The sequence below is a fragment of the Peromyscus californicus genome, unplaced genomic scaffold (genome assembly GCF_007827085.1).
Source record: "Peromyscus californicus insignis strain IS unplaced genomic scaffold, ASM782708v3 Scaffold_10__1_contigs__length_136768540, whole genome shotgun sequence".
Classification (NCBI taxonomy): domain Eukaryota; kingdom Metazoa; phylum Chordata; class Mammalia; order Rodentia; family Cricetidae; genus Peromyscus; species Peromyscus californicus.
Genome location: NW_026294391.1, coordinates 92,431,905 through 92,446,449, shown reverse-complemented (window position 1 = coordinate 92,446,449; position 14,545 = coordinate 92,431,905). Strand labels below are relative to the sequence as shown.

At 38.7% G+C, this 14,545-nt stretch overlaps 1 protein-coding gene across 2 annotated transcripts in view; it reads left to right on the top strand.

The window, feature by feature from the left end:
* The window catches only part of Ammecr1 (AMMECR nuclear protein 1), a 112,050-nt gene that overhangs the window by 79,356 nt on the left and 18,149 nt on the right, over positions 1-14,545 (top strand). For both annotated transcript variants that reach the window (XM_052737257.1, XM_052737267.1), the window contains exon 3: positions 11,317-11,431. In XM_052737257.1, coding sequence (XP_052593217.1) covers positions 11,317-11,431 — 115 coding nt within the window. The remainder of the gene's footprint in view (positions 1-11,316; positions 11,432-14,545) is intronic.

Below are 14,545 nucleotides of genomic sequence, written 5' to 3'. Positions count from 1 at the left end.
CCCCACTGTGTAAGAGCAGGAGAGGGAGAGAGCCCCCCTGTGTAAGAGCAGGAGAGGGAGAGAGCCCCACTGTGTAAGAACAGGAGAGGGAGAGAGCCCCACTGTGTGAGAGCAGGAGAGGGAGAGAGCCCCACTGTGTAAGATCAGGAGACAGGGAGAGAGCCCCACTGTGTAAGAGCAGGAGAGGGAGAGAGCCCCACTGTGTAAGAACAGGAGAGGGAGAGAGCCCCACTGTGTAAGAACAGGAGAGGGAGAGAGCCCCACTGTGTAAGATCAGGAGACAGGGAGAGAGCCCCACTGTGTAAGACTGTGTAAGGACTCTATCTATAAGAGCATAGAGCAGGAAAGAAAGGAGTGGGTATGAAATGCAGGAGGGCAGTAGTTAAGACTGCATTGGCCACTTGGTGCCCTGCTGCTCCCATGCCCTCATCTGCTCAATTTCTAGGTTGTCCTTGGCCTCAGCAGGGTAACGGGTACCAGGTGCCCAACAGTGTTGAGTTATGCTGAGCAGCACTCACTGTTTTATTGTTCTAGCTACTTCCTGGTGCCAAAGGCACCGGTTTCCTCTTTGCTTCTTAAACATCTGCTATGGAGTGTTATTGGATCAGGGTGGAGCTGATCAAGTAGTATGTGGCAGAATAATGGAACGCTCCGTGGAAACAGGAAGAAGTCAGGAGATGTATGTAGAGGAGTGTAGAGCCTTGGTCCTGCTGCCAGGTAGCCAAGTAACTTTGGATACATGAAGTCAGTTGTCCCGTGAAGACTACATGTTCTAAGGATTTCTAGCAGTACCCTTTGGTTGAACCCATGACTATAAGGGACTTGTTCTTGGAGGACTCCTATTATAGTTTCTGACAAAATGTATGATTAGCTTTGTCTACCTCATGAGGCTGCATTGAGGCTCAGCTATGATGAAAGAGGTAAATATACTTTGGAAACAGTGAAATACCTTGGAAAATGAGAAAGATGATGGATTAAAGAATGCCTCACCCCAAAGATATGATGTAGTAACGAACATTAAAATAGTTAAATTAAAATGGATGTATGGTAAATTACAGTGGTCTTAAGAACTCGTGTGTACTTATACGTATTGTAGAGAAACAGGCCAAGTAAAAAGTACAGATGAACTGTGTAGTAGGCACCACCTACCATTGGTTGGTTAAACAGGTAGGCTGTGGGGATGAGGTATGCTACTTTTCTTCCCAAACCCCTTTCTGCTTAATAATGGTTTCTCTAAAACCCTAGAGAAGTAGACAGGGGATCACTCACTTTTCTCTGTCACTATCACCTGTCTCCTAAAAGAATGAGCTAGAACATGGAAACCTGTTCAGAAGGGAAAAGGTCATCTTGACCCAGTGGGAAAATGTGGGACCACAAGCCTGTCGCGCAGACGCTTCTTCCCCCTGTATTCGGAATATTATTATAGGTGGCCACTGTGTATCTTTGTCTGGTAGTCACCTCTTCTCTTCTCCCATATCCAATGTTTTCTTTCATGGCTTCCTTCTAGCATTTTACTATTCTTCCTTCCTTACCTTACTAGGGTAAGCAAGCAAGCAAGCAAGATAGGGAAACATCTAACGGCACAGTGGAAGAAGAATCAAGATGGAAAACATTACGATGAAATAGTAGGCGGGCTTCACCTCCTTCTCTTTATTTCTTAGTTAGGATAGAGCACACAAGCTCACTTTGCATCTGATCTTTCTAGTTAGCATTACTTCTTCCCTTAGTGACCTTTTGCCCCTTGCCAGCGGTAACTATAAAAATTATCAACAGGCCACACAATACAAACCATCATGCTCTCTGTCACCAGCCCCAGCATCAAGGACTGGCAATAATGTTAGAAAGGACAGTAAATCAGTAGGTAAGACTGAACGGCTCCAACATGGCACACAAGTTAGAATAATAACACATGTCTTGTGGTTTATGAAATTCAAATTATAGATTTGATTGTCATGGAAAAAAGGAAGAAAAATAACATGACATTTGTGGCAAATATGAGACAACTTATTCATGTCCAAATAGCAGATAAAAATCAGAAACAGGCCCACCAGCTTAGATAGGTCCAAATCTTAGTACTTTGGTAACTCTATTATGACTTCCAGCAGATTAAATTTCAAGCTGTGGAAAGGTTTCAGAATAAGGCAAGGCTTAGTATCCCACTAATAAGACTTATTAAGTTTAGACAAAACAGATGTTTTTCAATGGCAACAGCTCTGAATCACCAGGATCAAAATGGGAGAAGGAAAAGGAGAAGGAAAACAAGTGAGTGCTTTTGCTGCAGCACTTTCGGAACGTGCTCCTACTTGTACTTAGAGCTTCTAGCCAAACTCCCTGAAAGGAAGCCTCCAGTGAGAGGAAATTCTTGAAAATGATGGAGTGCATGTATACTTATGGTTATTGTTCACATAATCATGTTGGTTCTCAAAAGAGAATGGGCTTTTGAAACGGGCAGTGTCAACTTCAGGCAGCAAGTTTCTCACCCGTTTTGGGACCTAGGCAAGTTGCTTAATGTCAACTTCTGTTTCTTCACATCCATAATGGGATTATTGTAAGGACTAAACAGACGTCTCCATGCATAGCGCCTGGCTCACAGTAAATGCTCAATAAATCTCGACTCTTTAGTGGTTAAAGCTGCTTTTGCTCAAAGTTTCATGTCTAAGTATATTAAGACTAGTCTTCTAAACGTGATAGGAAAAGTCAGTTAGCAGCTTCAAAGACGGATGGGCCCAAGTGAGAAATGGGAAGGAAATATTAGAAATTCTTTTCAGGATCGTTTTATCTAGAATATGTGAAAATATTTGGTAATTGGGTTGACCTTAGTACTCTCGTTCATTCCACATTGGAGGGTTACCATAACACTAAATGAGGAACTCAGAAGAAAGGTGTCACCTACCATTTGGTGTGGTGTGGTAGTGGAACACATTGTTTCATCCACATTTAGCACCCTACAGTGTATTTCAGTTTACACATGGCTGCTTGAGTAGATTCTTTCAACTTGCAGTTCCTTTGTAGCAATCTTCTTAAAGCTGTTCGACCAGTTTATCCTAAGCTAGAGAAGCTAACCTAAGCAAAATGACATGGCTTAAGATAGCTACAACAGAATGAATAAGAGTATGGGAATGTGTGCTCAACCTTTTTTTTCCCCTCCTGATGTAAATGCGCAATCCAAGTAGTTTGGAAATCACTGGAAAAGATAAGGAAAGAAGCTGTTGCCCTTGGGGTGTCTGGTTCCCCCTATCCCCCACATGCTTCTCTCTGCTTTTCTGTCCGCTTTCTCTCTCTCTCTCTGCCTCTTTTGGTCTCTGTCTCTCCCCATCTCCTGCCTCTTAGGGAGTTGTCTTTTTTTTCTGATCATTTTCTTAGAATGCAACCAGTAGGATAGAAAATAATAGAGTGATTATAATTCCATGAGCAGTGTTTCTTTGTATTAGTTAGTGTATGTTAATTGTACAAACTTCATTGCTTGATAACATTCCTTGCACAGAAGTAAAATCTGCCCTAGAGAGTTAGGAAAAAAATCTAGTTCAGGAACTCAAGAAAATATTACATAATATATGACTGCATTCTTCTGTGGTAATATAATTCTTGAAGAAGGCGTACCTTACTTAATGAAACAGGTTCATTTCTGTAAAGTTACCTACAATCCTAGGTCATTTGGAAACTAGCAAACTAATAGTTAGATCTTTCCAAAAAGGGAGTCAACCCCAGTCTGATTATTCCTCTTCAGCATTTTATAATTTATTATTTTAATGGGTGTTTTACACATATCCATGTGTTATTTAGTAATCCACTTACTGTAAGCTGAGTATCCTGTATCTGAAGTGCTTAGGACCAGATGTGCTTCTTATTTTGGGTGGTTTTCCAGTGATGGGGTATTTACCATACCTAATCTGAATCTGAAATCTCAAATGCTCTAAAATCTGAAACATTTTGAATCTCTGTTGACACTCAAAAGGTTTTGGGTTTTGGAGCATTTTGGACTTTAGGTGTTCCCATTAGGATGGTCAGCCATTACTATTGTAGCCTCTGTAGTCCTTCTCATAAATGACAGATAGTAAGTGCTCAGTAAGTATTTCGAAAATGAAACAAAGGATTTTTAAAGATACTTGTTAAAATCTTTCCCTAATATGACTAAAGGGCCCAGCTTAGACCTGGAGCTACCTTCCTTTCACCAGACCAGTCGCTGGGTATAAGCTTATCAAATACACCCACTATCAGAGTTCTTCAAATATACCCACTATCAGAGTTCTTCAATGGGCACTATTTATTAAGCACCTAGTATATGCAAGTCACTTCTGGACTTATTCTTTTATTGTCATAGTAACACTGTGAGGCCAGGGACTGGTCTGGTAAAAGCAAGGGAGCTCTAGGTCTAAGCTTGGCCCTTTAGTCACACTATGGGAAGATTTTAACAAGTATCTTTGAAAAGCCTTTGTTTCATTTTCCCTCATTTTCAAAATACTTAATAAGCACTTACTATCTGTCATTTATGAGGACTACAGAGGTACTATTATTATCTTCATCTTATAAATGGAACTTCCACAGATTAAGACATCACATAGCTAGTATGCAGTGGAGCCAATATCCACGTGCAAGGATTTGTGATTCCAGGGCCCCAAGTTCTTGACCATGTTAATATATTAGATTCTATACAATTGTGAAATAGTGCTTATTTGTTAACTGTGACTTCAGTTTTGCATTTTCGGTGCTGTATTTAGTGACTTCACCATTGAGACATGCATTCCATGGCTGCAAAGAGATAATTCATTCAGGGATATAGACAGAGTGTTTTAATTCTAAGTATTTTAAGAAGTAATTCATTCAGAGCCAAGTGTGAAGGTACTTGCTTGTAATCTCAGCATTTGGAAGGCTAAAGCAGGAATATTGTGAATTGGTAGCCAGCCTGGGCTGCATAGTGAGACCTTGTCTCAAGAAATTTAACAAGCTGGGTGTGGTGGTGAATGCCTTTAATCCCAGCACACCTTTAATCCTAGGCAGAGGCAGATAGACCTCTAAGTTCAGAGTCAGCCTTGTCTACATAGCGAGTTCCAGGCTGGCCAAGGCTACATAGTGAAACCCTCTCAAAAAAAAAGTTCATTCAGTTTTATAGTGCCCTAATTTAAATGAGGGTGAGCTCCTTGGAAGATTTTAGTCTATATCAGTTTATTATTGTATTTCAGTCACTTGAAATCAGAAATAATCTTGTTTTTAAATTTGCCAAAATGGAAATTGTTCATGGCCACATTATAGTCTGTTTTCCAAACCCACACAGCCTTTCCTTTTCAATATGCTGAGAGTACTTTTCTTATCGTGTGTAGTAATGGATGACTCAAACTCATTTTGAGTCTTAAAAATGAACCTGACTCATAAAGTGAAAATTAAATTACCATTTACTCTGGCAGAATATATTTTAAAGACTTTCATCAGAAAAAAAAAATGGTTTTTAAGTTGTCTATTTCCAAAACCAAGGTAGAGAAACTCCACATTGAAAGCATTGCGTGGACATTGCATGGGAGGAAATGAGACATATTTGCCATATGCACATTTAGCCATCTGTTTCTTTAGGTATCATGTATTTGGCAGTTTTTATCTTGCTGCATTAAATCAAAATTGCAATCAGTTCGTCTAATTTTTAAGGGAGAAGCTTGCAAGCCTATAGAGGCAGATTCTGATGATACTCTTGCCTAAAGAGGAAATTTCCAGTGCATAGCCATGGCTGTGTCAAAGCGCACAGGTTTTTAAAACAGGTATTTCTTCTTTTGCTTTTTGAGATTATAATATAAATACATGCAGACTTTTTTGGTTTTTCGAGACAGGGTTTCTCTGTGTAACTTGGCTCCTTTCCTGGAACTCACTCTGTACCCCAGGCTGGCCTCGAACTCACAGAGCTCTGCCTGGCTCTGCCTCCCGAGTGCTGGGATTAAAGGTGTGCGCCACCACTGCCCGGCTTATGTGTAGACATTTTAAGAATCCAAGAACTCCAATAGAAGGCCAATCGGTGATAGCACTCTTGAAGGCTAAATGAATTTCATAGGGACCAAATGTGTAGCAAACCCTACAGAAGCTACTGCCCTTTATCTCCCTCCCCAGTATAATTCTCCCTTCTGTGTTTTCTCTCTTTTTTCCTTTGATGTGTGTCTCTACTGGACACTTTCCTAGGTATCTTCCTTGTATCTTTTTTTTTTTTTGCCTCCCATTTACCTTTCCTCACTTCTTTTTCTTTCCTTTCCTTTCTTTCAGCCCTCTTCCTTTTGTCCCAGCTCTGTTCTTTTCTCTATTCCTCATGAATTGCCCATTATTATACCACACTAAAATGGACATCAAAATTTACCAACAGAAATGTTTCTTTAGCAGCAAGTAAGTTGCCTGTATAACTGTTAAAGAAATAACACTTCGCAGTCAGGCAACAGTGTACCTATGACAGAGTTGGAAATTTCCTTGCCCTGCACAGCCCTTACCAAAACCGGGGTCTCTTTCTTCTCCCCTGCCAGCAGTATGCTTAAGTTTGAACAAGAGTTACATGCTTGAATTTTGGATTGTGTCCCATTGTTTCTCAAATTTGTAAAAGCTAAAATACACTATTCAATAAGAAAGATAAGTGGTGTATAAATTTTCAGATGTGGGTTTAAGATTCTAGTTTTCTAAGTTTGTGTGGTACAAATGTACCACATGAGCATTCTGGTCCTGGGGTCCTGATGCCTAGGAATGGCAGAACAAGCAATTTCCTAATGGTTTAAACTTTTCAGCAAGATTTAAAAAAAAAAATCATGCACACTTCATTCATTTCTCTTTATCTATTCCAATAGCAGTGCTTAATTGTGGATTTAATTATTTGTGCTTTAAAGTGATTGTCTGTAATGGGAAGCCCTGTCACTTTGGTAACTTCCCACTACTTAACTGATTAATGGGCTCTGTTTCAGGAAGCGCGACAGGTGCACTTCCGTCATTTCTGTTGCAGGTAATAATATTGTTTAGGATGAGCCCTGTAGTAGCTAATGTTGTGGCTCCTTCCAGCTATGTTTACTTTCTTTTCAGCAGCTACTCTCACAAAACTTGATTCCTCAATAGCTGAAGTCTTATTTTCTTAATATATTCATTGGAGTGCCATTTAACATTAGATATTAACTTTGACAGATGTTAATGCTGTTTCTCAATTAGGTGAAATGTCTACTTGGGAAGGTGCCAGATTGAACTGAATGCATTTGAATTTGGTATGTGAACTAAATTATGTTTAAACCTTTCCTGTCCATCATATGGTTGATGGAGCAGCCAGCTGATTTTGTGCATAAACGTTTTGGTTATTTTCCCTAGTACTATTTAAACATTTGAAAATGGCTTCCTATCATTTCAAAGAGAAATTTCATGATCAGTTTACTACAAGATCCCCCTGTCAGCTTCTTAAACTCCCTAGAATTTCAATTGGCAGATACTTGTTGGGTAGAAAATATTTTTAGTGGACAATATTACTAATTTATTCTTGCAGATTTCCAGTAGCCAAGAAGTCTAGGAATGCTTTCCATTTGACTACTTAAGGAATGCTACTGAATGATTACATATCTTCTTTTAGGCAGAGACACTACAGGTTTGAGATCAAAATGCCAAGTAAGACAAGTATTTCATTTTCAAATTTTAAAGTATAATCTATTCAAAGGTGAAGACTAATGTGTGAATACTAATTTTTGGACTTGAGCCTAAAAATCTGGGTTATAGACATACTTCAATTTTTGGCTTAGCTGGGTCACCTCATAAAAGTCATTGCCTGACTTCAAAATGCAGCATCCTCTCCAAAGCCCTAGGTTTAACAGTGTGTATGGTGTATTCTAAAAAGAGCTTGGTTGAGATAAGCTGAATTCTCTTGTGTATCAGTTATCCACACTGGCTTGGCAGCTTGGAGGTGAGTCTCCAGCTGAATTTTTATCTCTTTAGGATCCCTTAAATCCTTGCTAGGCTTTCATTGCCAGTGTATTTCTCTAGGAATTTGCATTGAGATCCATTGATGTTTCTCGGCTCACAAGTTTAACAAAAAGTTACTTGGAGATGGAAGAAAAATGCGAATACCAAAATTTTTGTTTGAATTCTTTGATACAATCAGACAATTTCCATCATGACTCACTCATTGTTCTAAATACTTTTTTTCCCTTAAGTTCTAGAGTGACTGAACAGCAAGGCTCCACAGCATGAGAAAAACTTGTTCCATTTTAGGTACTTGAAATATTCATCCATTTGAAATAGATTGAATTTTAGTGGGCTTGAATTACGCTGTCATTGGTCAGTTTAGGAAATACGGCACACAACGTAACTTACCACAAAGTATTGAGACATTAACTATATGATAACTGCATCACATGCATTGTTTTTTAGTAAAAAGATAGAGCTGAATGCAAAAATGTATCTTCCTTAAAGCAGGCCCCGAATTATACAAAATAACAAAAACACACAGCAGATGACAACAAGCGTTGTTGAGGATGTAAACACATGGGAGCCTTAATATATTGCAGGTGGGAATGTACAATTATTCAGCCTGTTTTGGGGACAACTCCAGTTCCACACAAAGTTAAAGACAGACATACTTTTTTTTTTTATTTTAAAGAGTTGCTTATTTGATGTAAGTATTTTCCTTGCATGTATGTCTAAGCACCACATGTGTGCCTTGTGCCCTTTAGAGTTCAGAAGAGGGCATTCATTGGATCCCCTGGAACCGGAGTTACATGTGGTTGTGAGCTGTCAGATAGGTGCTGGTAATCAAACACTTGTTTTCTAGCAAGAGTACACAGTGCTCTTAACTGCTGAGCCGTCTCTCCAGCTCAACAGAATTACCTTAATGACCAGTAATTCTCCTCGTAGGTATGTATCCAAAAGAAATGAAAAATTATGCCCTTACTAAAAATTATGTAGATATTCACAGCAGCATAATTCATAATGCATAGCAAAAAGGAAAAGGTCTAAATATCCATCCATCCATGAATAAAAACAAAATACGGTTTATTTATATAATGAAACATTATTAGATAATAGAAGGGATAAAGTGCTGCTGCACAGATGAAATCCCCGAAACATTATGAGAGAAGCCAAACACAAAAGGCAATATTTTTATTTTTAAATATTTTTACTTTTTTGTAAGTCTAAATCTACATGCATAAAATGGCCAGAATAGGCAAATCCATGAAGGCAAAAAGTAGATTTATAATTACCAGGAAAGTGGGAATAGGGAAAACTTGGATTCATTGCTGACAAATACAGAATTTCTTTATGAAGTTATAGAATACTCTAATATTGAGTAAGACTGATAACTGTACAACTCTGACTATATTAAAACTCATCAAATTGTGTACTTTAAATGGGTGAATTTAGTGCTATGTGACTACTGTAATAAAAGCAATAGTAAGTGTATTTTAGCACAACTATTTGAAATCAAAGTATACTTAATTTATATTTTATGCCAGGAACTGGAGGCAAGAGAGGAATGGGAGGTTAGTGTTTAATTGGTATAGTGTTTCACTTGGGGAACCTCTGGATTTCTGGGGATAGATGGTGGTAATGGCTGTGAATATACTTATTCTCCCCAAATAGAGCTATTTAAAATGATTAAAATGTTGTTTTATGCATATTTTACCACAGTAAAACCCACTCCCTAACTACAAAATTTGTATTTCACATGATTCTAATGTATAAAGGGCTTTTTCTTTCTTTTGGTTCTTTTTAACAGGAAAACTAAAACATGGGATTGGCCTTTTAATTATGCCAGGGACACTTCTACACAATGTGTTAGCATTTGGTTCCAGTATTTGTGTGCAAAAGAGCTGGTTAAATATAAGTGTGTCTTCAGCTTGCCTTTGGATGAGAGCTTGAGAGTGTTTTTAAGAATTTTATTTGTCAGGAGGAAAATAAAGCCAAACCATAGGAAACTTATGTTGTTAAATTGTAAAATAGTGAGACGCTGCCTTCAGAGTATGAGTTTGTAATTTCCTGGTTTTCTTGGTTGATCGCGGCCTCTTGAATGACACGAACATTTGTTCTTTATAAATTTTTACATCTGTATCTTCCTAAGAGCATTTTCTTTTGTATAGTGGGATGGCAGTAGTACCAGAATCACTGAAAATATAAATGCAGTGAGTTTTAGAATGTCAAGAAGGGAGGGAAAAGTAAAAAAAAAAAAAGTACATACAAGAGCCTGTTTCAAAAATACAAAAGTGGAAGAATAGTGGATTTGGGAATGAGTCACTTAAAAGAGAATTCAGTTATTTCCAAAGGCTGTGGGACTTTGTTATGTTTCTGAGTTTGTAATCTGTGAGAAGGAAACAGTGAAAACGTGTTCTATGCCTGGCTGCTACCTCGGCTGTTTGATTATGGATGCTGTGTCAACAGTTGCATTTATGTGTTAGACAATCAGAGGTGTGTTCTGCTTGACCAGGAAATGATTTCTTTACAAAGTACAAGGAACATGGTGTGTGTGTTTGTGTGTGTGTGTGAGGCAGAGAGAAAGTAAGGTGGTGTGTGGGAGGGGCACCATTGATTTATCTCTTCTACTCTTGGAAGAAGACCATTTTTATCCTTTACAAGGGTCTCTAGAGTTTGGCACAGGGGAGTGTGATTAAAGGGTCTAATCAGAGTTGATGTATGCAGAAACTCAGAACTCCACTGGTGGGATTAATGACCTCGCAATCTCCTAATCAGACCTCTGTCGCACAGATGAGCCCTCTTTCTTGTAGTTCCACGGTTTTTGAGTCCTGTCTTCAGTTGTCCTTTAGTAGGTACATGAAATCCTTGTGGTTTTAGTCTATGATTTGAATGATTATTTTCATTTTCTTTGATTTTATTTCCTTGATGAAAAAAATTCATCTTTTTGAGTTATTTAATGTTCTGTGGTAACTGTTGCAGCTTGTATTAACTTTTTTAGGTTTACAGTGTGATTTTCTATATAGAAAGAGAGCTATGTGTGATCATATATACATTTTCTCTCCCAATCATTGATTCAGAGGCCTTCCAGCATGTTTCTACTCCTCCAGCTGTAAAATAAAGCATGTTCTGCTTTTAAAAATAACATGGAGAGACATCAAAAATTGCTTGGGAGAGTGAATTGAACATTCATTCTTTACAGTGGAGTAGCCACAGGATTAGCCAGTAAACAGAATCTATTCAATGAAAAATAGTGACTTCTAAAATCTCTAGGTTTCTGAAAATGCCTTGGACAGTCACTTGCACCTTTGATACATTTCCGATTCTTAATTATTTACCTATTTCAAATGATGGTCAGTATTTGAGCTTAGGAACCTTCGTATCAATGGATGGCTTTAATCTCTGCTCTGTCTTCCACAGTGCCCTTAAAGACAGCCGTTTTCCACCAATGACAAGGGATGAGCTGCCACGACTTTTCTGTTCGGTGTCTCTGCTCACTAACTTTGAGGATGTCTGTGACTATTTGGATTGGGAGGTAAGATTATAAGATACTTTACATGACGGTAATTCCTGAGTAGATGCTACCAACTGAGCCCAGAATATAAGGCTTCCTGTCCATTCTAACACTGAAATAAAGCTCCCCATTGAACAATGAGATATGAGTGAAGGTTTTTTGTTTGTTTGTTTTTCTTTTTTTTTCTTTTTTTTTTGCTTTTTGGGACAGTTTCTCTGTGTAGCTTTGCACCTGTCCTGGAACTCACTGTGTAGGCCAGGCTGGCCTCGAACTCACAGAGATCCACCTGCCTCTGCCTCCCGAGTGCTGGGATTAAAGGTGTGCATCACCACCACAGGGCTGGAGGATTTTTTTTAATGGCCAAATATCCTGTGGGGTTAAAATCTCCAGTTGAATGTGGTGTTACTTTTGTTCTCCTACATCACTTAAGTACCCAATAAGGCTGTTAATAAGTAGTGAGAAAGACTAGCTGGAATCTATTTCTCCTTGTATTTCCACTCCAGGGTGGTGTGCTGTAACCACCACTGAATGATTAGGCAGTCAGAATACACATATCAGGAAGAAGCAGCAAGAGTTAGCAAAATATACCACTTGGGGGAAAGCAGTTTGTGACAGGAGCTAGAATTCAATAGTGTGAGTTCAGCTGGGCGGTGGTGGCGCACGCCTTTAATCCCAGCACTCGGGAGGCAGAGGCGGGCGGATCTCTGTGAGTTCAAGGCCAGCCTGGGCTACAGAGTAAGTTCCAGGATAGGTGCCAATGCTACACAGAGAAACCCTGTCTCGAAAAAAAAAAAAGTGTGAGTTCATTCTTAGCTACATTAATACACACACTTGAAATTACACTGAGAATACTGTTCTTCTACCTAGAGTATGTCTGTGCCTTGTCATTAGGAGAGAAACCTATATTACTTATATTTTTCTTCTCTACTATGTGGGATTCAGAGGTTCTCATGGTGATTTTCTTTGGCAGTTGAAATAGTTGAGTGGAGGTCATGCCTGTATTCCTGAATAGCAACTGTGTTCCAGGCAGTGTTCTCCATGTACAGAAATGACAAGATAGGGTCTCTACCAGGATGCAGCGAGAAATTTATATGCAGGGTAGGAAGAAACTAGTGGTAGAAGAACAAAACAAGGGCAATGTGTTGATAAATAGCATCCTCTCACATGCCGCTTAGAAACAGAACCACTGCATCCTTAGAAGAGCTTTTCCTTCTACTGTTGTCTCGAAGAATCATTCCCAGTGTTGCCGAGACTGCCTTGTAACCAGATCCTTGTCCTCCTAGTTAACTGGACTTGAATTTTATTTTTGGTTTTTCTATGATTCCTCGGGAGACTACAGATGGTTTACTCCACTGCAGGTCACTACTCTGTGTACAGAATAATATTCTGGAGAATCATCTCAGAAGATCTTGGATATGAATTATTTGGGGGACACCAGAGCTATTTTATAACATTTTGCACAGAAGAGGATGAAAGTATCCCTTCTAGGTTTTGTTACAGGCTTTTTGTGTCATTATCAGAATATGAAAGCATTGTATAACCTTTATAAAGGAAGAAATGAAAAAATCTAGTAACATATTAGAAAATTTGAAAAGTGTCAACCCTTTATAGAACTAAAATTTCCTTCTTTATTGTTGAAGTTTAACATTCCTATTTGATGTCCCCTCCCTTCCTCCTTCCCTCCCTCTCTTCTTTTCCTCTGTCAGCCTTTATGTTTGTTTGCAACCATGTTGCCCAGGCTGCCCTTGAACTCAAGATCTCTTACTGTCTGCTTCCTGAGTAGCAGGATTTCATGTGTGCTCCATCACACCAGGCCTATTTGGATTTTTTTTTAAGAGAAGTTTACCAATATTATGGAACCATCTCCCAGTAGTTTTTATGTAATGGCTCCCATTCATGTCCCCACTGATGGACATATAATCTAGATGGTTATTTTTACTATTGGGGGACTGTTGCTTGCTTTTCTCTTGGATGACCAAGCTACAGAAGCCCTTTTACCCTTGCTTGCTGCCACTGAGTTGAAAATATGGTTTGAGCATGTATAAACACATGAATACGTTTTGTTCATGTATACACAGTGAGTAAATGTATGTATGTTTCATGGGAAAGAAAAATTTGAGACCCCAGCAACTGATGAATAGGTATAAATAGGCAGAGTTAATAACATCCCCTTTAGTTCACATCAAGAGCTCTCAACAGCAAAACTTCACCTTGCTGTGTGGCTTTCATGTTCTACTAGGTGGATAGGAAGTACAGCACTTGAAATAGTAGCACTATGTATTCTGTCAAGTGCTATTTGTCTTTTGTGGTCACTGTCTGCCAGCTTGAATTTCTACAGGGTTCTATATTCCCTCGACTTGCTGTTTGGGAGCGTGAATCCCCGTCTTATTATGTAACATTCTCTTGTCAAATTCAAACAACACCCAGGGCTTTGTACTTTTAGTATATCAGCATTTGAAAGGGAATTACACACTGCTAGAATGGCTGTGCTAGGAGGGAAAGACTGTCTCTCTCTGTTATTTCATCGCTGTTTCAAGTAAGGCACTGGAACCTTGCAAGAAGTATATTCTCAAAAAGTAACAGTTAGTTTTTTAACTAAGAAATGTGAGTTGGTTTTAAGTGTACTATTGTGGTTAAAAATAGAATGCTATTCTTTTGGGAAGGATAGTCTAAAGGTTGCCTCTGCTAATTATGAAAACCATTGCTGCTTTAAACAGGGTGTCAAAGTGGAAGTAAAAATATTTTTAATTATAGGCTGATACAGTTCCATTTCTAGATATATGCCCAAATTAATATAAGAAAGATATTGAAACAAAACCTTAAATAAGAATGCTCATAGCAGTACTTTTTACAATAACCACAAAGTGAAAACCCAACTGTTGGTTATCAATAGTATATCCATATCAGCCATAATCCATGATATAGCATGGATGAACCTCAGAAACATCATGCTAAATGAAAGAAACCAGACACAATAGGCCACACGTTGTATGATTCCATTTGTATGAAATGTCCAGAATAGGCAGCCTTATAGGAGATTATTGGATTAATGGTTGTCAGGCCGTGGAAAAAGGGTGGATGGGAAGTAACTGCTTAGTGGGCACAGCATTTCCATTACAGTGGGGAAGTTCTAGA